This window comes from Ceratotherium simum, chromosome 13, assembly GCF_057802395.1.
Source record: "Ceratotherium simum simum isolate JZ-2026a chromosome 13, ASM5780239v1, whole genome shotgun sequence".
Classification (NCBI taxonomy): Eukaryota; Metazoa; Chordata; class Mammalia; order Perissodactyla; family Rhinocerotidae; genus Ceratotherium; species Ceratotherium simum.
The window spans coordinates 51,860,474-51,883,675 of record NC_141912.1 but is presented as its reverse complement, the minus strand read 5'-3'; the positions used below and the strand labels follow the sequence as shown (position 1 = coordinate 51,883,675).

The 23,202-nt window shown below is 39.7% G+C and overlaps 1 protein-coding gene across 1 annotated transcript in view; it reads right to left on the bottom strand.

Annotated features, from left to right (window-relative positions):
• Window positions 1-23,202, bottom strand: part of EFHC1 (EF-hand domain containing 1) — a 62,485-nt gene that overhangs the window by 11,650 nt on the left and 27,633 nt on the right. The window contains exons 6-9 of the mRNA XM_004424025.3: window positions 19,914-20,134; window positions 15,562-15,702; window positions 6,583-6,796; window positions 6,048-6,195 (exon numbers count right to left, since the gene is read on the bottom strand). Coding sequence (XP_004424082.1) covers window positions 6,048-6,195; window positions 6,583-6,796; window positions 15,562-15,702; window positions 19,914-20,134 — 724 coding nt within the window. The remainder of the gene's footprint in view (window positions 1-6,047; window positions 6,196-6,582; window positions 6,797-15,561; window positions 15,703-19,913; window positions 20,135-23,202) is intronic.

Here is a 23,202-nt window from a genome sequence, read left to right as displayed (position 1 = left end):
GTAGATCAAAAAGGCTAAACGCTAGGGGCCAGCCCAGTGGCGCAGCCGATAAGTTCACACACTACGCTTCGGTGGCTCAGGGTTTGTGGGTTCGGATCTCGGGCACAGACCTACACATGGCTCATCAAACCACGCTGTGGCGGCATCCCACATACAAGATAGAGGAAGATGGGGACAGATGTTAGCTCAGGGCCAATATTCCTCCAGCAAAAAGAGGAGGATTGGCAATGGATGTTAGCTCAGGGCCAATCTTCCTCACCAAAAAAAAAACCCCAAAAAGGCTAAACACTAGACCAGGGGGTTGGCAAACTTCAGCCCACAGGGCAAAGCCAGGCTGCTGCCTGTTTTTCTAAATAAAAGTTAATTGTAACACAGCCACACCCATTCATTTACACATTGTCTATGGCTGCTTTCACCCTAGGAGGGCAGAGTTGAGTAGTTACAACAGAGATGGTATGGCCCACAAAGCCTAAACTATTTACTACCCACCTCTTTACAAAAAACCTTGCCAACTCCTGCCCTAGACTGTGAGCTCCCTATTCTCTCATCCGTTTGCCTAAGCATTTATTAAGGTCTGGCACATGGTGCAAGCTCAGACGTCTGTTAAATTAATGAATAAATGACATGAGACCATTAGATTTGGAAACAATCGATGACCTTTAAGAAAGCAATTTACGAAGAGTGTTTGGATACGGGAGCGGTCAGAAAGGAGGCGGTTAGACACAAAATAGAAGATTTAGATTTGGAGAAATAGGAGCTACTCTTCTCCGACAAGAAGGTAAAGAGAAGATGAGTGACAGCACAGAAACGTTCTAAGGTGAAGAGTGGAAAACTGAAGCAGCTCGCATTGGACCCTTTGATCTTATATTTGACACCAACAGCAAGGTGAATATGGAGGAGCCCGAGGCTTAAAGGAAATGGAAGAAGAGATGAGAACAGTTGGAAATGTCTACATGGGAAAAGTGGCTGCAAGTGAAAAAGAGAGGATTAAAAGGATCACTGATCGGGGAGGAGGGTCCTCTTGAAGCTGCAGAGCACAAATAAGCTAACAGAACAAGAATAATATATATGAACCCATGCGTGTGTTTATGCTGCTCACATCCGTAGACTCCACGGAGAGGGCTGGATTTATGACCATTTGTTATCTGAAAGCCTGAGTTCAATATATTACAATGAGGACCCAAAAGAACTTCAGATGAAGTCAATACTCAATTACTCATGCACTATTTTAATTTTCTGGCTCAGAGAAAGAAAACAGCTAACCCCAAATTTCATCATCCTGTAATTGACACTTGATATAAAAAGTACTTAGGCCTGACAAGTACTTGGGATCCTCTTTCATTAATCTTAGAAATGATTAGTCAAATAAAGGATTTGTATTTCCTTAGAGTGGGATTCTTACCAGAGGGGAGGAGTTAGAAGCCAAAGACAGAATGGCTAGAAGATGGAAGGCATGACCCTTGGATCCACATCATCTTTGAGCATTTTCTCTCAGTCATCTTCTGACCCATTACAAGAGAGGGAAGGTGAGGATCAAAATAAGAATAGCAGTGGATCTCTTAACCCAGAACTTGAATTTCTCTTTGTTTTATTGGTATCTTATTCTAAGTGCCATAGTGCTATCTTTTCCTCATAACTAAGTCAGGGAAAAAAAAAAAAGATTCTACTGGTAGTATGCCAAAGCAAGCAGCTTTCCAGTGTTGCTGGTATTTGCACACATGGGGGAAAATTACAGGAAAAAAACTTATGAGAAGTACATGAATTAAATGTATGACCACGAATCTCAACTCAGCACTTAATGCTGCCCAGCCACCAAATTATGCTTCTCTAGTCCATTCGTCCTCCCACTTTCTGAGACACTGGCCATATTTAATCAGTCCTGAGACAACATTTTTTACATCTCTGGAATCAGGATGCATTTTTTAATTGATGGTATCAATTATAATTGTTGGTTTTTATTTCTTAGTAGATATAATCTGTATTTATTTTCATTTTATTTCTCTATTCATTTTATTTAATTTACATAGTCAATAGAATAGAGCATTTCACAACGTTTCCTCTCTCCTGAAACTTCCAACATCTCCCGTCTCATTCTTCCCACTGCAAACTTTCAACATCTCCCGTCTCATTCTTCCCACTGCAAACTTCCAACATCTCCCGTCTCATTCTTCCCACTGCACTACTACACTGAAAACAATGAAACAATCAGCAGGACCCCTCAGCCACATCCACCCCTACCAGCATCTGTACCCACACACTCTGCCTTCCTGCCTGTTACCACAGATCAAGGTTTCAAAGAGAAATCCCAGGACCCCTGGAGGTTCCCGAGACTCTTTGGGGGTCTTACAGTCAAAACTATTCTCATAATAATACTAAATCCTTCTTTGCTTTCTCACTTTTATTTTCTCACAAATGCACAGTAGAGTTTTCCAAAAGTTACATGATGAATGATATTGCAGAAGGCTCAGTATAGAAGCAGATGAAAATCCAGCTGTCTTCTATTAATAAAGTCAGCCATTAGAGAGATTTGAAAAATGTAAAACAATGCCACTCTTCTCACTAAATTTTTTTGTTTCGGAAAAAATAGTTATTTTTCATGAAAGTGATATTATTTGTATTAACATGAAATGAGTTTATTATTGCTTTTGAGAACATTAATAAATATTTTTAAATGTCTCACATATAATTTCTAACATGGTAAATATCAATAGATATAAACTACCTAAACAAAAACCCTTGGAGGTCCTCGATAATTTTTAGGAGTATAAAGGTGTCCTGAGATCAAACAGTTTGAGAACTACTGCCCGAGATGAATGACTGGTGCTTCTATCTAAAGCCATTCCTCCATTTGTGTACTAAACTCCATTCTCTCTCACATAGGCCACAAATCTCCCCTCTCTCTCACACATTTATCAACATTTCCCTCTCTACAGAATCATTCCTACTTACATAAAAATATGCTGTTATTTATTCTATCTTAAAAACAAATAAACAAAAAACCCTTCTCTTAACTCCACTTTCTCTGCCAGCTGCTGCCCCATTTTTCTGCTCCCTTTTGCACCAAACTTCCTCAAAAGAGTTGTCGATACATACTTCTGATCTCGAATTCCTCTCCTCCCATTCTCTTTTTTTTTTTTGAGGAAGATTGGCCCTGCGCTCACATCTGTTGCCAATTTTTTTTTTCTTTTTTCTCCCTAAAGCCTCCGTACATAGTTCTGTATCATAGTTCTAGAGTTGTAGCTCTTCTATATGGGATGCCGCCTCAGTATGGTTTGATGAGCTGTGAGTAGGTCCGCACCCAGGATCTGAACTGGCGAACCCTGGGGGCCGAAGCGGAGTGCGCAAACTCAACCACTGCGCCACTGGGCCAGTCCCCCATTCTCTCTTAAATCCACTCCCATCAGATTTTCCTACCCTCCCATTCCACTGAAACTCCTCATTAGGGTCCCCAACGCCCCCTACATTGCTAAATCCCCATTTGACACAATGCCCCATTCTGTCTTCCTTGATATACAGGCACTTCTCGCTTGGCACAGTTCCGACGTGCATGAATTTCAGTTACCACCGTTTGGTTAAATAACCCAGTCCCTCAACAACATGGTTCAAACTTCAGTTACCACAGTTGATTACCCGTGAGTAATTGCATCAAGTACAAATTCACTGTCAGGTTTTCGGTCCACTACCCTCTACATCAGTAACAGACGTGCATCACAATCCGTGACAGTCGTAACACTTCCTTCAAGTCTGTTGGTGATTGGTCGTGGGCGTCTGTTTTTCAGTTCACACAGAGAAAGCAAAGTGTGTAACTATGTTGCCTCCTTGTCTCTCAGTGATAAACTCACATGACATTTTATAAAAATGGATAACTGAATGAGGGAACTGGCCAACAAAGATGCAAGTGCGGCAAAGAAACAAAAAGTGATAACTCTAGAAGTGAAATTCGAATCAAACATAATGGAGTTAGAGAAGAAAGAGCCGACTGTGGGAATGCTGACACGGCTGCCGTCCAAGAGACTCTCGATGTGCAGCCAGAGGAACTCCGTGAAGGCCACTTATTGACATAAATGAGGAAAGGGATAGTAAAGAAAAGGTGAACATATTCCAGATGCCAAGAAAATACTGCCCATTAAAACAACTCTGAGATATTTCACTGTCATAAAGGAACTCGAGAAGACATTTCACAGCACTGAAAGTAAAAATATAAAATGTTGGAAGTTGATCCAAACTTAGAAAGGAATCTGACAGTTTACCAAGGCACAGAAAAGATGTTCACTCTGTATCATAAGTTATACGATGAGAAGAAGGCAAGCGCGGTTCAAACCACTCTTGAGCCGTTTTTTACAAAGAAATAAAACATTTTCATTTTCCATGTTGCCGATGTTTTAAATTACAGTGCACTGAATAAAAATTAGTTTTACTATTTTTTCATTTCCCTATAAATTTATAACCATCAGAGTCTTTTGGGTTTTGACAAAAATTTTTAAAGGTCACAGAACAACAGTAAATGTTCCTATGATTATTAAGATTGTCATTTTTATAGTCCCGCACTTCTGTGCAAAGGGAGGGCTGCCTGCACTCTCCTCATCTGGCTTCCAGGATACCACACCCCTTTGGTTGTCTTCCTGCTTACTAGCTATCCTTCTCGCTCTCCTCTTCTGAGCTCATGGTGTTGGAGGACGCCAGCGCTCAGTCCTTGGAGTTCTTCTCTCCTTTATCTACACTGACTCCCTTAGAGATCTCACCCAGTCCTGTGGCTTAAAATGTCCTCTATATGCCAACAACCCCCACACGTACATCTCCAGCCCAGACCTCTCGCCTGCACTCCAGGTTTATACATCCGACAGCCTGTTTGAGATCTCCACTTGGATGTCTAATAGGTGTGTTAAACCTAGTATATCCAAAACTGAAATCCTCCCCCCTCAAAAAAACCTCCTCTACCCACGATGCACTTCTTCCCCATCTCAGCTGATGGCAACTCCTTTCTTCTAGTTGCTCAGGCCAAAAACCTTGGAGTCATCCTTAACTACTCTCTCTCTCACACCCCCTGTATAAACTGCTGAAGTCTCATTGGCTCTACCTTCAAAACATATCCAAAATCAGACCACTTCTCCCCACCATCACCGATACCACCTGGGTCGACGCACCATCATCTCTTGCCTGGATTACTGCATGTTCTCCTAATGTCCCTCCTAATCTATTCTCAGCACAAAAGCCAGGGTAGTTCTTTAAAAACATGTCAGATCTTGCCACTCCTCTGCTCAGAACCCCCACAGTGGCTCTCCATTTCACTCAGAGAAAAGCCGACATCTTTCCAAAGACCTAGTAGGTCCCAGACAATCTGGCCCCTTGTTAATTTTCTCACTCCATCGCCTGCTCCCCTTCCTCTCACTCACTCCATTCCAGCCACTCTCCTCGGCCTACTTCTTGCCAGTGTTACTTGAGTATTCTAGGCACTACTTCTAGGCACGCTACTAGTCAGGGCCGTAGCAATCACCATTCCCCCTTCGTAGAAAGCTCTTCCTCCAGATATCCACACAGCTAACTACTCTACCTTTAAGTGTTTGCTCAATGTCACCTTCTCAAGTCTGACCACCTCTGCCAATCAACTGCAACCCACCACCACCCTCCAGAAACCCTTATCACCCTTATTTTCCTCCACTGTTCCATAGCACTCATCACCTAATATACTGTTCAATTTACCTGTGCTGTTTATTGGCTATCTCCTGCTCCTTAGAAGGTCAACTCCATGAGGGCGACAACTTGTTGTCTATTTTGTTTACTGATAAAAGCCCAAGGGCCTAGTGATAGTATATGACACATACTAGGCATTTAATAATTATTTGCTAAATAAATGAAGTTGAAAAAGTTCTACGTTGCTAGTTATTATATTGGACCCAGGGAACCTTCTGTATATGACTAATAGCTCCCACTTGGTGAGGGAAATCTGAAAATCTAAAATGTGATTGCCCATTCATTTGATCAAGAACTATTTCCTGAATATCTCATATGTGCCAAAGCCAGAATGGACCCTAGACGGTCAAACATACTTTTCCAATTCTGGTGCGGGAGGTTCTCGCTTTCGAACATGGTTCTGAACTGACAAGAGTGCTTCCGGTGAATACTGGGCAGCATTGCTTTCCATGTATTTCAAAACATAGTCGTCTGTATCAAGGATGACGAACCGGTGGCCAAACACTGAGGAGAGGGTAGAAATACATTTAGCTTGGTTATGTTTTTATCATGCAGTCAGGAGTAAAATAATACTGATCCTCCAATGACAAATTCACAGATATGCACTTGTGACCTAGATTAATGAACTTTCAAAAGCTCTCTAAAGTAATACGTAGTAGTATGCTTAGTGTTTAGGAAGCTCAGGCTCTATATTTATAGCCAACAAATGTGACCAATTTACAGTTTAATTGATAAGGAAGGAGACTAAGACACTGTACCCCTATACAAGATTAGGTTTATCTCAGCTGGAATGCAGCCCAGCTGCCTCCTACAAGGGTTAATTGAATTAAATTCCAAAGAAGAACCCATTCACTTGGCTAATAGGAAAGCCTAACCCGTGATCAGACCTACCCTCAATCACAGCACCAATGAAGAAGTCACTAGGGCTGTAGTAGACGGGGTTTTCCACCAATGAGTATGGTTTGACAACTTTAGTTCTGCCAAGGTACTTGCCCCCAATGATACCAGAATTGCGAACAGGAGGCTCAAAGATACTGATCATGTCGGTGGCCAGAAAATAAGAGAAGACAAATCGACGGTCTTTGTCTTCTGGGATGGGGGATTCCTAGAAAGGTGAAGAAAAGAGGATATTATGAAGGTACATGATCTATCCAGATGCTCCAAACTTAAATACCTACAGGGACTAGGTATATAATATAAACATGATCTATAAAGTATAAGATAAATGAACAGTATGGGGGGCCTCTGGTGGCTTGGAAAGGACATGCCCATCTAAAGGAGGCTGCCCCAATTCAACTCCAGTTGATTGTTGCTCTGCGGGAATGTAGGCCCAATGTTGCTACATCTTCCAATTTTTCATGAGAAGATAGAAATCTGGATTACTATATAAAATCTCTGATTTTAAAATGTTGACTTCAACTCTTTTAAAGCACCAGGTGGCCAAACAAAACACTTAAGTGAGCTACATTCTGCCCACAGGCTGCCAGTCTGAGACCTCTTAGCTGACACCATGTTCAACTTCGTGGACACTAAGATGATTATGCAAAGTTTAGTTCTTTAAACAAATCCATTTATATACATCATTTTAAAAAGGAAATTTAAGAAGGGAGGAATGAGTAATGTAACATTATAGAGTTGAAAGTGATTCTGAGAAACTATCTTGTAGACAAGTCACTTCCTAAATCAAATTACTGAAGAGTGATCACATAACCCTTAAGAAACAAATTCCAGATTGAACAAGTCTACATACAGACATGCTTATTCTTGACTAAAATCCTCTCACATCACAACTTCAGCACATATCTTTTCATTCAGACCATGGAATTATTTGTGTAATAATTTCTCGTTTATTAAAGAAAGTCATTGGGTTTCCTCTTAGCAAAATAATTTCCTCATACCATTCCCTTATCTAATAGTTTCCAAGACTTTTTTGATTGGACACCCTTATAATAAAAAAATTAGCAAAGATCCCCAATATAGTTAATAAAAATCAAATCACATCACTCCTCTGCTCTCAAACTTCCAGAGGATTCCCATCACACTTAGAATAAAACACCAAGTTCTGAGCAGGGCTACGGGCAGGGGTGTACTAAGGGGGTTGGGAGGATGTGGCAACGGCTCACCCTGGTAGGAGGGAGGATTTTAAAACTTAAAAAAATTTTTTTTACCTTTTTATTTTGAACTAAGTTTAGACTTACAGAAAAGTTGCATAAATAACAGAGAATTCTCATATGCCCCTCACCAAGCTTCCCCTAACATTAACGTCTCACATAACCATAGTATAATGATCAAACCCAGGAAAATAACAATAGTTCAATCCTATTAAATAAACTATTGCCCTTATTCAGATTTCACCTGTTTTTCACTTATGTGCTTTTTCTGTTTCAGGGTCCTATACAGGATCCCACACTGCAGTGAGTTGTTATTTCTCTTTAACCTCCTTCATGTGACAGTTCCTCAGTCTGCCCTTGTCTTCCATGACCTTGACACTTTTGAAGAGTACTGGTCAATTATTTTGTTGAATGTCCCTCATGCATCTCATTTTTGCATCTATGGCAATAACACCACAGAAAAAATAGCGTGTCCTTCTGAGTGCACATCAAGGAGTTCATGATATCAGTGTATCTTATTATTGGTACGTTGAGCTTGATCACTTGCCTAAGAAGACGGCTGCTGGGTTTCTCCCCTATAAAGTTACCATCTTTCCCTTTGCAGTTAAGATCTTGAGAGAGATACTCTGAAACTATGAAAATCTTGTTTCTCTTCAAAGGTTTGCCCACTAATCTTAGCATCCACTGATGGATCTTATCTGCAACAGTTATTGCTGTGGTGTGTGCTTAATGGTAGTTTTCTATTGCCCTCTTCTCTTCTACATTTATTAATTGAAATTCTACTATACGGAGGAGCTGTCTCTTTGGGGATGAGTATTTTATCACTGATGTTGTTTAGAATTACAGGCACATGATGACAATAAGAAGCAGATCAACTTTTAGTTGGTTTTATTTTCAAATTCTCTACAGGCTTGTTACCTACACCCCTTGTTACCTGCACCCTGGATGACTGCTCCCACCACCCCACCCCTCCGGCCTTATGCCACTGGCTGCGGCCTGAGCTGGCCTCCGAGCCCGTCTTCATTTCTGCCCCTCTACCCACATTCCTTGTACACCGCCTCTGCCTGGAATGCAGCTGCCTCGGATAGTCCCCTGGCCTGCTCCCTCGGTTATTCATTCTGGTCTCTGCCCGGCTGTGCCCTCCTTGGAGAGGCTCTCCCTGATCTTCCAATGTAAACAAGTCCCCATCCCCATCACTGTCTCCTGCTTTACCCAGCATGTGCTACTACCTGTCCCTTTAGGATCTATCTACTTATTAACTAGAAAGTCCACCATGAAGGCAGAGATTTGTCTGTCTTGTTTTCCACTGTACCCTTGATGCCTAGAATTATGCCAAGCTCAGAGTAGTTCTATAATATTTGTTGAATGAATGAATGCATAATTGAACATACGTTCTTCTATATAAATGTTTTGTGCATTACAAAGCATATATAAAAATATCAGGGCTATAAAATAAATGCACTCCTAATAAAATACAAACAGAGGCTATCATACATTCTTAATAAACCCCATCGATTACACCGTCTCGCATACTCCCTGGAAGGGTGTGCGTGCTGCTATAGAGATCACTGCTCGAGTCACGTTTCTTTTGCTCTTCTAAAGCCTCCTCGAGTTTCTCAGCTGGTGTTCCACTCCGAGCCCCAGATACTTTTACTTGGGCACCAATCGCCTACCTGGGTTTATATACTTTATTTCCTCGCAACACGCCCAGTGTTACCTGAACTTAATTTATATTTGTCTCTGGTCATTCCTCCAGCATATTCCCTTCTTTTGAATTTCCATCTTTTCTTCTGAAGTCCTCACCTTATTCCTAAGCCCTTTCCCCTTATTGTCAGACAACCTTTCTTTCATCCCAGAGCTTTTGTGATGAGCTGAATGAATACACCCTCTATTTCACCAAATAGGTCAGGGAAAAACCTTTGAAAATTACCACTACCAGAATATCACTTCTTTTTTCTTGCCCATAGGAAGATATCCACTGCTTCTTTATTAATAGTTCTATTGGTGTTCTTTTAAATATATCTTTCTACTGTGAACCATAACACACATAGAGAAAACTGCAAAAAAACACAAAATTTACAGTTCAAAGAATTTTCACAAAGCAAACTCATGTAACCACCACCCAGGTCCAGAAACAGAACACTGACGGCACCCAGAAAGCAGCCTCCCAATCATCCTATACCTCCCCCACCAAAAAAGCCATGATCTTGAGTTTCATGGTTTTGTTTAGTTTTACTACAAAGCAGGCATCCCTAAACAGCTTTGTTTTGCCTGTTTTTTTATCTTCATCTAAATGAAATTACATAATATGTATGTATTCTTTTGTGTCTGGATTCTTACATTCAAAACTATGTTTATGCAACTTAGCTTTATTTGTAGCTGTAGTTCCTTAATTTTCATTGCTGAACAGAATTCAAATCATTGCATATATGCCATAATTTATTTATCCAGTCTCCTATGGATGGACATTTTGGTCTATTTTTGGCTATCATGAATTATGCTGCTATGAACATTCTTATCTTTTGGTGCACACACAGTGTACCATTTTGGCACAATTTAGCGTACTTGACTATGCCAAACTGTTTTCCTAAGTGAGTGCGTCACTGAGAGTATGAGATTTCCAATTGTTCCATATTCTCACCAACACATTAATCATCCGGGTGGGTGAGTAGGGGCAATTCACTATGGTTATAATTTGTAGTTCCCTGATCACTAAAGAGGCTGAGCACCTGTTCATACATTTATCAGCCTTTTGGATATCCTCTTTTGTAAAATGCCTTTTCAAGTTTCTTGCTTAGTTTTAAAAATGATTTCAGAGTGTTCTTTACATATTCTTGATATGAGTTCTTGGTTGATTTCCTTAGTAACATCTTCTCCGACTCGGACCTCGCCTTTTTCACTCTCTTAATAGTGTTTTTTAAGGAAAAGAACTTTCCATTTTAATGCAGTCAAATTTACCCATTTTTAAAAGAATTCCTGCTTTTTGTGTCCTACTAAAGAAATCTTTCCCTACTACAAAGTTAAGATTATCTTATCATTAACAAGTTTTACTACTTTGCCTTTCACATGTAAATATTCTATCCACCCAGAATTGATTTTTATTTTTTGTGTGGGGGGTCAAGTTCTCTTCTTTTTTCCCATATGGATATCTAATTGTTCCGATGTCATTTACTGAAAAGACCTTCCTTTCCCAACCCCTCTGCAGTGCCATATTTGTCGTATATCTTAAGTGTGTGGGGGTCTGTTTCTGGGCTATTCTATTCCATTGGCCTAATTATCTATCTTTGCACTCATATGAGATTGTCTTAATTACTTTATGTGACTTTTTAATATACTGTGATATTTGGTTGAGCAAATCCACCAATCTTGTTCTCCAAGAGAGTCTTGGCTATCCTTGGTACTTTACATCCCACATAAATTATAGAATCAGTTTGTCAAGCTCTGCAAAAATAAAAACCCTTTGGGATTTTCACTGTAATTGCTTTGAATCCATAAATCAATTTGGGGCAAATATCTTTATAATACTGAATTTTCTAACCAGTGAACATGGTATGTCCCTTCACTTATTTAGGTCTTCTTTACTTTTCTCTCTATAATGTTTTGGGTATTACACACCTTTTGTTTGATTTATTCCTAGGAATTTAATATTTTTATGTATGGTAAACAGCATTTTTCTAACTTTATTTTCTGTTTGTTGCTGTTCGTACAATGACTCTGCTAACATGTAATGTAGATTCTCTCTGATTTTCTGCATAGAAAAGCATTCATTTTAGATAACGACAGTTTTCTTTCTTCCTTTTCAATCCCTATACCTTTTATTTCCCTTACTGTCTTACTGCTCTAGCTAAGGACCTCCAGGACAACGTTGAACAGAAGGGGTGACGGGGAGCAGTCTTGCTTTGTGCCTGATCTCAGAGGGCACACGTTCAGCACTTTATCACTAAGTATGCTGTCTGCAGATTTTTGGTAGATATCCTGTATCAGACTAAGGAATTTCCCTTTTATCCCCTATTTACTAAGAGTTTTGTTTTAAAACCATAATAGATGAATTTTATCAAATACTTTTCTGCACCTAATTTTTTTCTTTTATTGTTTCTGTTATAATTTTTCAAAACTGAAATAGTTTTGTTTATAGTTCTCTGAAATTCTCAATCTTATCCTTTATCTCCTAAACATAGTAAATATAGTTTTTTTTTAAGTTTGAGTTTGATCACACCAGTATTTGAAGCCCCTATGGATCTATTTCTATTGTCTGTTGTTTCGCCTCAGTTTCCTTCATATCCTCTTGCTCTTCCTCTGGACATTGTATTATTAATATCATGTTTTTGAATGAGTGCCATACATCGTATTTCTTTTCTTTTTTTTTTTGTTTTTTTGCTGAAGAGGAGTCACCCTGAGCTAACATCTGTTGCCAGTCCTCCTCTATTTTGTATGTGGGTCACCACTACAGCATGGCTGCCAATGAATGGTGTAGGTCCACGCCTGGGAATCAAACCCAGGCTGCTGAAGTGGAGTGTGCTGAACTTAACCACTAGGCCACGGGGCCAGCCCCAATACATCATATTTCTTAAATTGTTTGTAGAAGTAATTTGAAGCCTAGGATAATGCAATCTTCAGAGAATTTACATTTGCTTCTGCCAGATACCTGGGGGCATTAGTAATCCAGGATCATCTTAATCTGATTTCAGGAACTGTGATAATTCAGGGTCTAAGATAAATCAAAACCAGATGATAGTCCCTTCAAGGATTAGCCACTTACAGACTAAAGCACAGAGGGTTTACCAGGTGCTTCTGCCTTTGAAAGGCCCTAGATTCCAATGTTTGCCCTCAGAGAATGCCCTCAAACCAATGTTTGCCTTCTAGAAACAGCAAACATTCCCAGGGGAAAATGGCCCCATTTGCCAGGCTCGCCTCTCTGATTGTCAATATTCTCCTGGTTCTTGCTCAGTGATTCTTCACTTCTTTTTAGTTGTTCAGCACATTCCAGCAGTAGCAAATACACACACACACAACAGTTTTTCTAGTTGTCCTCAGCAAGAGGACTGATCCAAATTACCTAGTCTATCATTGCTAGAAATAGAAGTCGTCTACCTACTTTTCAACCTTTTGTGATACACCACATTTGCCTGGGTTATTTGTGAGTATAGAAGACTGCAGTCAATATACATGTATTCTCTCTCCTCATTTAGCAATATCTAACGTTATTCATAGAAATTTTTTTTTCCTCAGGAAGACTGGCTCTGAGCTAACATCTGTTGCCAATCCTTCTCTTTTTGCTGAGGAAGATTGGCCCTGAGCTAACATCTGTGCCCATCTTCCTCTCATAGAAATTTTTATAATCAATTATGTAACAATTTTCCCACGATTTTCAGGTAGGAAAACTAAGCTTATAATTATGTAGTTTACAAACTCATGTGAGTCCTTTTCCCTTTTTTAGCCTAAGCATTATACTGGTTCATGTTCAAAAGAACACTGGGTTGAGGATTCTCAGAGCTGCAGGAATAGGATTTTTTTCCAACTTCCTTCCTTGTGGTCACTCTTCATGTCACCTTCTTGAGGGCTATGGTAACTATTTTTCAGTAGTGAAAACTACTGTGATACTCTTTTCTCTACTGCTTCTCTCACATATAAGATGGCAGTATTAAAATTGCTTACACTGAATGTATTGTCATATTTCCAGAATTATATACACTGTAAAATAAAAATATACTCTTTAAAGACAAACACTGTATGACCTCTCTCATATGTGGAATATAAACTAACACATGGACAGAGATAATAGTTTGGTGGTTACCAGGGGAAAGGGATTTGGGGGGTGGGCTCAAGGGGTGAAGGGGCACATTTATATGGTGACTGACAAATAATAATGTACAACTGGAATCTCACAATGTTATAAACTATTATGACATCAATAAAAAAAAATGAAAAAAATATATATATATACTCTTTAACTTCAAAAAAAATGCTGAGGGGGCCAGCCTGGTGGCATAGCAGTTAAGTTCACGTGTTCCGCTTTCAGCAGCCCAGGGTTTGCTGGTTCGGATCCTAGGCGTGGACCTACTCACTGCTCATCAGGCCATGCTGAGGTGGTGTCCCATATATAAGAGCAACAATTCTACAACTATGATATACAACTATGTACTGGGGCTTTGGGGAGAAAAAGAAAAAAGAGGAAGATTGGCAACAGATCTTAGCGCAGGGCCAATCTTCCTTAAAAATGAAAAAAAAACCAGTGCTGGGTTGAAAGTCAGAAGGTTGAGTTTTAGTCCTGCCTCTGCCTAAGCAGCATTGAGACCTGGGGCAAGCCAATTAGCCTCTCTGATTCCTATGTTTTGAAACATAAAATGGGTATAATATTATATTACCTAATTCATGGATAGTGTATGTGTAAATAAATTCATTTACCCATTCAACCAACAGTTACTGAGTACCTACTAAGTCTAGAAAGACATGATCTCTGCCCTCAAGGAGTTTACAGTTACTACATCATAATTCAACAGGCCTCTTGAATTTTAATAGTAACTCAAAGAACTTAGTAATAATGCAAAACCTTCATTAATCAGAATTCTTATGGTATGGAATGTTCTAGTTGGCCTAGGGTTTGCTACAACTCCCTTTTTTTTTTTTTGTGAGGAGGATCAGCCCTGAGCTAACATCCATGCCAATCCTCCTTGTGCTGAGGAAGACCGGCCGTGAGCTAACATCTATTGCCAATCCTCCTCCTTTTTTTCCCTTTTTCTTCCCAAAGCCCCAGTAGATAGTTGTATGTCATAGCTGCACATCCTGCTAGTTGCTGTATGTGGAATGTCACCTCAGCATGGCCGGACAAGTGGTGTGTCGGTGCGCGCCTGGGATCTGAACCTGGGCCGCCAGTAGCGGAGCGCGTGCACTTAACCGCTAAGCCATGGGGCTGGCCCCTAGAACTTCCTTTTTATTTTAAGCTTTGTTCAACATCTTTCTGAAATTTATGAGTCAATTGTGTTTTCATTTAAGTTTTATTTTTTTCAAATACAAGCATATAGTTTGAAAAATCACCTGACCCACCCCTCCCCACTCCCAATTCCTATTGCCAGAAGGAACGTATTTCAATTTCTGCTGTTTATGTCCATATTTCTCAATAAAATGCTTATATTCCTATTTCTATATTTTTTCCATTTTTAGAGACATCATCCTTTGAACTCCTAGCAGTAATTTGCCTCAGGTAATTCAGCCAGTGAATGGAATACTCAGGATTTGAATTTATGTTTGTTTCTACACCCATGCTCTTAACCACTAGCCATATGACCTCTCAAAGGCAACATCCATTAAATCGGTATGATTCCATTTATTACATTTAATGAATATAAAGTGCATCAAGCTAGATATCACAGATAATGCTAAAAATTAGTAAGACGTCCCTACTGTCAAGGAAATCACAGTACACTGGAAAGGCATACAGCTATACAAATAATTTGAACATAAGTCAGGTTTTCACAACTGATTAATAAAAAAGGCAAAAATCTGTCAAAATTTGAGGGGTAGAGAACAGAGATTAATGATCTAAGGAATATTTTGGGGGGAGACAGGACTTGAGCTAGGTCTTGGTTCGGGGGCACCATACTTAATACTATCCAACCTGCCTCAAGGCTGGGTACTGAATCCAATGGTTAAGTAAATAGTTAACTCTTACAGCTATTATTCTACAGCTTACAGACAAAATAGACAACTGTGCACAGTACTGAGACAGGACAGAATCTTAGTACATAAAATTCATCCTCACCAGTGCAGCAAAGTAACGAAGCACTTTGTTATCATTCACAAGCATTTTAATAACATCTTTTCTCGGAGGTTTTGGAATGAGAGCAAAGCAATTCTGAGCAGAGTCTTCAACTAGTCCATAACCATTATAGGGAGGTAATTCCTGAAGAAATACAGGAAACAATAAGTAAAGCAGATGCTCTTTGTGTTAAACATTACATTAACAGTAACTAAGTTTCCTTTTAAAAAACATCTAGAAAATATTTATTCAAAAGCAATTTCCATATATACAAAGGTAGTCAGGAAAAATAACATACTGCATGTTCCGTTCCTCTTCATTTATAGACTTTACACCATGATCGCTGCTCACAGAAGTGACTAATGCTGCAAATGTAACCCTCAGGGCTACATCGAAACTATTGCTATGTCCACTGACCCCTTACTGCCGAGGCAGGGCCTGGCCCGACTCCCGGTCCCAATCCTGGCCCTTGTGGTCATCTAACATGGTGAAGCCCATGGGTCTGTCTGTGACTTCTTTGTGCTAGGGTGTGGGCCTCAACCTGGGAGATCTGGAAACTGTTTTCTCAGTTCACTCCAAGTGTGTATGTGTGTTGGAGTTGGGGGTGTGGGTCTGGACTTGATTCATGCTACTTTTTTCCTATTTACCTCCATATTTCTAATATTTTTATTTCTTGATTTTTGCCTCACAGAAGAGGGATGACAGCCACACTCCACTGAGAACTCAGGCCCCTTGTCCACCCAGGACTCTCCTTTCCTAGTGAAGGAGTAAACTCAAGGAACCAAATTTCAGATGCGAAGGTTATTTAGTGAGTTAGCAAGAAAGTAAAGGATGAGCTTATATTCTTCATCCAGGTTCCACGAAGAGCTGAAAGCATCACTCTAGGCCACTAGGATTTGTCTGTCTATAAACTTTAGATCAGAAGCTGTTTCCCCTTTCTCATCAATGCTGGGCAGACCGCAGCAGAGTTCTTCTCTGCCTCCTTTTCACCATGCTTTCTCAGCAAACTCAGCTCGCATCATGCTTTTCACTTGTAAATACCTTCCCCAAATCTGTTTATAAATTGTATTCAGGCACTTTAACAAATTAGTCTACACGATCCCTGGTCCATCTGTGACAGGGTACTCCCAGAAAAACCCGTGACTGCCGCGTTCATCCAAGGTGTAATGCTTGGAACACTGACCTTCACCCACTTCCTGGGGCTGTAGTTAATGTGTTCATCAAGGCTGGAACATGACTAGTGGATCCAGTCACTATGGAATATGACTAATTGGCTCCAAGTGCAAAACTACTGCTCAATGAATATACAAATTGCCGTGGACAGAGTGACCTTGGGCGAGACACCAAATACTAAGAAGCATTTGAGTTACTCTGGAGGCTAGGCAGAAATGTGCAGTGGTGGAATCTAAACTTGCTTTGCATCCACATCAATACACAAAGAGAGCAGCCCGGCTGGGGACGGGGGTGGAGGTTGAAGGATTCTGAACTAGGGAGGTAGCTGTAAGCCTCTAGCCTTCCTCTCAAATTCCTTTTGTGTTTCAACAGGCTTCTACTTGTTTTTCCTTAATCACACCTCATACCCCGTTTGAAATGAAGACCTTCCCATATGCCTGGAGTCTTGGCACCATGCTTCTTGTACTCCAAGCTACTGCCTGGGACCTGTTCTAAACTAGCTGAGTCACTCCTCTGACTGTGGACATTATCACTCCTAGATACACCTGCTCATATGACCCCCCAGTCAGAGTCTCTGCCCAGGCTTTCTTAACAAAGCAAGTACCTATGGGGCCTGAGAGCCCCATAATCCTCACGCACTGCTTTTAGGGGCCAGTTCCATAGCAGATAAGCTCTCCTAGTCCTGGCTGCTTCCTCTTCCCTACTAGCATGTCTCCAGATGGAGCCAGCCTGAGACAGAGCGCATCTGGCCATTGGATCCACGTTCATTTATTCCTGATCTAGCAGATCAGCCTGCCCTCTGAGTGTCACGATTCTCGAACTGAATATATCTGCCTCATATCCCCTTCTGTTCCTGACCGTCAGCTTTATCTAGCTGGCTCTAGCTCTGTCCCTCTAGACCCTGCCGCAGCTTCCCATCCCTGCCTTCCAACTGCGTTCTTCAGGGTTTACATGACTAAAGTCTAATGACTAAGGAGAGCTAAAAGGTATCTGCCGTTTGGTAAGTGGAGCTTTCCTACGCATTTCCAACAAAGACTTGCATGGACAGCCAGAGAGAATTTATTTGTAATAGAATTATTTGTTATTGAGAATATACTGAAAATAAACTGACCAAACACTGTCATTAATATGCCATATGTGTAAATGTAGAATTAGTTTTACTATCCAGAGTGACTGAAATAGGGCAAAACAAACAAACCAACACCTACAGCAGCTCTTCAGTTCTCTCTGCCCTCTATTCAAGCTTTCCCTCCTTTTTCTTTCTTTAGAAGACAGGTTAGGAGGAAAAAGATGATAGTAACGAGGATGGGGAACAGAGGTATTCCAGGACTCAAAAGCTTAGGCATAGAGGATAAGTTCGCATGCTCCGCGTCAGTGGACCGGGGTTCACAGGTTCAGATCTTGGGCACAGACCTAGGCACCACTTGTCAAGCCATGCTGTGGCAGGCGTCCCACATATAAAGTAGAGGAAGATGGGCACGGATGTTAGCCCAGGGCCAATCTTCCTCAGCAAAAAGAGGAGGATTGGGGGGCTGGCCCCGTGACGTAGCGGTTAAGTGCGTGTACTCCGCTGCTGGCGGCCTGGGTTCAGATCCTGGGTGCGCACCGAGGCACCGCTTGTCAAGCCATGCTATGGTGGCGTCCCATATAAAGTGGAGAAAGATGGGCACGGATGTTAGGCCAGGGCCAGTGTTCCTCAGCAAAAAGAGGAAGATTGGCATGGATGTTAGCTCAGGGCTGATCTTCCTCACCACAAAAAAAAAAAAAAAAAAAAGAGGAGGATTGGCAACAGATGTTAGCTCAGGGCTAATCTTTATCACTAAAAAGGAAAAAAAAAAAAAAAAAAAGATGGGCCACAGGTATTAACACCCTATTTTACACATGGGCAACAGACAAGGAAGCTGCATGAATTGCTCCTGACCCAAACAGGTATAAGAAGCATCAGTACTGTCAGTCCATGGAACTGTGCTGCCTTAATACTTTAGATACTTCTTGAATTTGCTGTGTAATGTGTAATTTTTTAAAACATGCAATTCTCATGTGAATCTCTCAAATATGTGGCTGAGCCACTCTGAAGACTCAAATTTATCAGATTACTATTTTGGTGCATTAAAAGCACCATAAACTTACTCTCAGATCAGAGTGGACTTTTGGGGTGCACAGAAGCGAAGTTTGTGGTTCGGTGTGACTCTAAGGAAAGCTATGTTGCAAGGAAAGAAAGCCATCTGCCAACATCTTCAATTAATCAGATTTTCTTTTGCTCCCAATCAGTTTTTATTTGAAAGGGTTTGATAAATAGGCAAGGAACAAGGAAATGCCCAAGGGATCTGAAATTTTAAAAGATGTCCTTTTTTTTTAATAAAGATGAAAAAAATTATAAAAGTAATACAAGGCTTGGTATAAAAAGAGAAACTAAAACCACAGAGAGCATAAAAAGAAAGATCCCTTGTCATCTCCCACTCCTCTCCCTACTCCCCACTCCCACACATTGAACTAACCACTGCTAACAGAATGGGCGGATCTTCCTCCGGGTCTCCTCCTCAGTGTGGAGAAGCAGATACTGTACCCAGTCATTTACGAAAGCAGAGACATATCACGTATACACATTCACTTCAAAATGTTATGGACATTTTTCCATGTTAAAATGCATAGACTTACTTCCTCTGTCCTCTAATTGTATGGATGGATATACTATAATTTATTCTGCCAATCTCCTTACACTTTATTATAAATAATGCTACAATACACATCCTCATACAAACCTTTTTATGGTCTCCAAACCAGATCTTCTGGTTCAAGAGATACGTAATATTTTACTTTGAAAAAATTAAAATGATGACAAACTGTCCTTCAGAAAGGTTTTTCTCATTGGCTCTCCTATTAGCAGTACATGAAAATGCCCAGTTCTTCACATCAGGGCAAACACTGGATACTGTGAGTCTTTTTAAATCAAATAGATCCAAAACCTCATTATTTTCACTTCTATTTCTTTGATTATCAGTTAAGTTGGGGGCCTTTTCATATGTTCATTAGCCATTTGTACTTCTTCTTTTGTGAACTGCTCATATGCTTTGTCCATTTTTTATTGGGCATTCAGATAAAAGACTTTTTTTTCCTTTTTCTTAAACTTCTAAATGAAAAGATTAATTCTCTCACTACACTCAGAACTAGTGTTCCATTACCTGTTTTACAGGAGGTGGCTCCTTCTTGCTCACATCAACACGTGGTAAATCGGAGATTCCAAACTTTTCTCTGTAATACTGTCGAGTAAATGGATCACAATCATAAATGAAGAAAGTTCTCCCGAGGATAGTGAGTGGTTTCCCCACGATGAAGTCTTTGGCAGTATACCATTCTGACACCTCTTGATCAGAGATTTCCAGCACACACTGAGGGAAGTTTTCTAACATAAGATAGTGGGGAGAGAGGAAAGAAAAAGGAATGAGGATGGGAAGAAAGACTGACACACAACAGCTGGGAATTCTTGAGAATATGAGGGAGGATGGTCTTTGGCTCTGGTCAAGAGTCAGGGACTCCTCACATTCCCAGCAGAACATAAGGCTGTGTATTTCCATCTGTTGGCAGGACACATGTCCTGTCAAATAATATCCCAGATGGCGTTTGTAAAGTCTCTCTCCCATATTCCGCTCAAACTATCACTACAGGTCACTAATCTTAGTAGAATTAACGCCTAGAAGAAATCATTGCAGGAGGAAACGATAAATGTCTTTCTATCAAGATAGAGTACGAGATCTAGGAGGGATCCAAGTCATTTAGTTCAACCTCCCACCCATTTATTCATTCATCCATCATTGGTGACCACATATACCATGCACTAGGCGTACTGCTAAATACTGAGATTACACTTAACAATATAGATAAAACTCGTGCCTTGATGGAGAAAACATTCTGTTTGGGGTGACAGATACTAAACAATTACACAAATAATGGTTTCCTTTCAATTGTGATCACTGCTCTTAGGACAGTCTGACCTAGTCCTGTGGCAGGAGGTGGGGACAGTCAGTGAGATGATTACAGCAATCCGTTTACTTGCGGAATCAACAGGTTTTCAAATGCAGACTCAACCTTGCATTTTGGAATAAATCCAATTTCGTCACGCTGTTCTATGAGAACCAAGGGTTCACTGGTTAAAGATTGCTTCCCTGCAGCCTGGCCTCCATGGAAACCATGAGGCAGTCAGGCTATTCTGGTAAAGTGTCACATTGTATAGTGATAATCAAAAAGCTTGGCCCCAGAACTCTGATCACAGAGGGCAGGATAGGTAGGCTGGTATTCTAACTGATAATGGCCAGGATGGAAAAATAGGCAAGGAGGCTAAGGTTCTGCTACATCAGACAAAAAGGCTTGAACTCCAGCCCTCGGTCATGCCAAGAGAAGGGCTGGTGTTTTCCTAATCAGGCATCTTAAAAGGCCTACAGACCACGGCTTCCTTCTCCCAGTGTCTAGTGCCTAACCCTGCTAGATCCCTTTGAGTCACTCCAGGCAGCAATGGGCAATGGGGGACACAGCTCGTGACTCCATGGGTTTCCCTCAGGAAACCATGTTCCAGGACATCTGTGTGTGTGTGTGTGTGTGTGTGTGTGTGTGTGTGTGTCAGGACGTGTGTGTGTGTTAGGATGTGTGTGTGTGGGTGTGTCAGGACATCTGTGTGTGTCAGGACATCTGTGTGTGTGTGTGTGTGTGTGTGTGCTGTCCAGCCATTCACTTTTGTTTGCTCAACAACTATGTTTTTCATATACTGCTAGATTTCATTTACTGATATTTTGTTTAGGTTTTTTGCATATATGTTCATGAGTGAGACTATACTTCTTTCTCGTGGTGTCTTTGGTTTTATTGGTCTTTTTTAATGAATGAATTAAATTCTTTTTCTTTTCTACGAAAGAGTTTGTATTGAGCTTGGAATTATCTATTCTTTAAATATTTGGCAAAACTCTGAAAAAATTATCTGGACGTGGTGTTTTCTTTACGGAGAATTTTTAAACTGATTTTATTTTTTATTAAAGACATCCGGTTTCTATTTCTAAAAATTTGCTCATTTCACCAAAGTTTTCAAATTTATTGGCAAAAAGTTGCTGGTATTATTTTCTGTTTAACCCCTATTGCATTTTTAAGTATGCCTCTTTCATTGTTAATATGGTGTATATGTGCCTTCTTTTTTTTCTACCTTGATAAATCTTGTCGATGGTTTGTCATTTTATTAGTCCTTTCAAAGAAACAACTTTTGATTTGACAAATCTTCTAGGTTACTTTTGTTTTCAATTTCACTATTTTCAAGCTCTTATTTTATTATTTCCTTCCTTTTACTTTCTTTAGATTTATTCTGTCATTCCTTTTCTAACTTTTCAAGAAAAATGCTTAGTTTATTTTTTCAGTCTTTCTTCTTTCTTAAATAAGCATTTAAGGCTACAAATCTTCCTCCAAGTACCACTTTATATGTATCTAAAAGAGAGAATTTTTACTATCATTTAGTTCTAAGTATTTTCTGATAGTATTTTTTTCACTCATGGAGTATTTAGAAATGTTTTTCAATTTCCAAATACATGACTTTTTTGATTTATATTTCCAAAATTGAATTCTAACTTTATTGTGTTTAAATCAGATAATATGGTATAAGATGTCCAGTCTTTAAAATTTGTTAAGACTCACCAGTTTTTACAAGTGTTCTATATTTGTGCTTGCAAAAACTGGGAATTCTCCCATTTTTGATGCACATATATCATCATGTATACATCAAAATGTTGACGCATATATATTCATTAAATCAATATTGGTAATTAAATTGTTCAAATTTTATATATATACACACTTATCAATTTATCTTTTTGATCTAACAATTATTAAAACAAAATGTTTTAATAACTCCCACTATTTTAATGGATTTGTCCATTTTCTTTGCATAATAGTGCTAAAAATTTTTGCTTTATATGTTTTGAAGCCATGTAATTAACTGCATTCAAGTTTAGAATTATCACATTTTCCCAGTAAATACAATTCTTGCAATATGTAATGATTCTCTTTATCTCTAGCAATGCTTTTTGCCCTAATGTCTATTTGCATTATGCTAATACAGCTTTCTCAGTCTCTTTTGTTATTTGCTTGTGCATCTTTTTTAACCTTTCTGTGTCCCTATATCTTAAGTATGTACTCAAAAATAACATTTTTCAAAATTTGTTGTTTTTTTAATCCTATCATCCCCTCCTATGCCATTATTGTAAATATATTTTAATTCTACCTTGATATTTTTTTACTCCCACAAATCCAACATTGTTCCTTTAGTTTGTATAGTCAATATGTATTTAGATTTACTCACACTTTGCTATTTTCTTTATTTATCACTTATATTGCAGATCTTACTTCTGGAATCATTTTCTTCCTACTAGAAATACACTCTAGAATTTTCCTGGAAAGGGTCTATTGTTAGTAAAATCTGTTTTGTTTGCCTGGAAATGT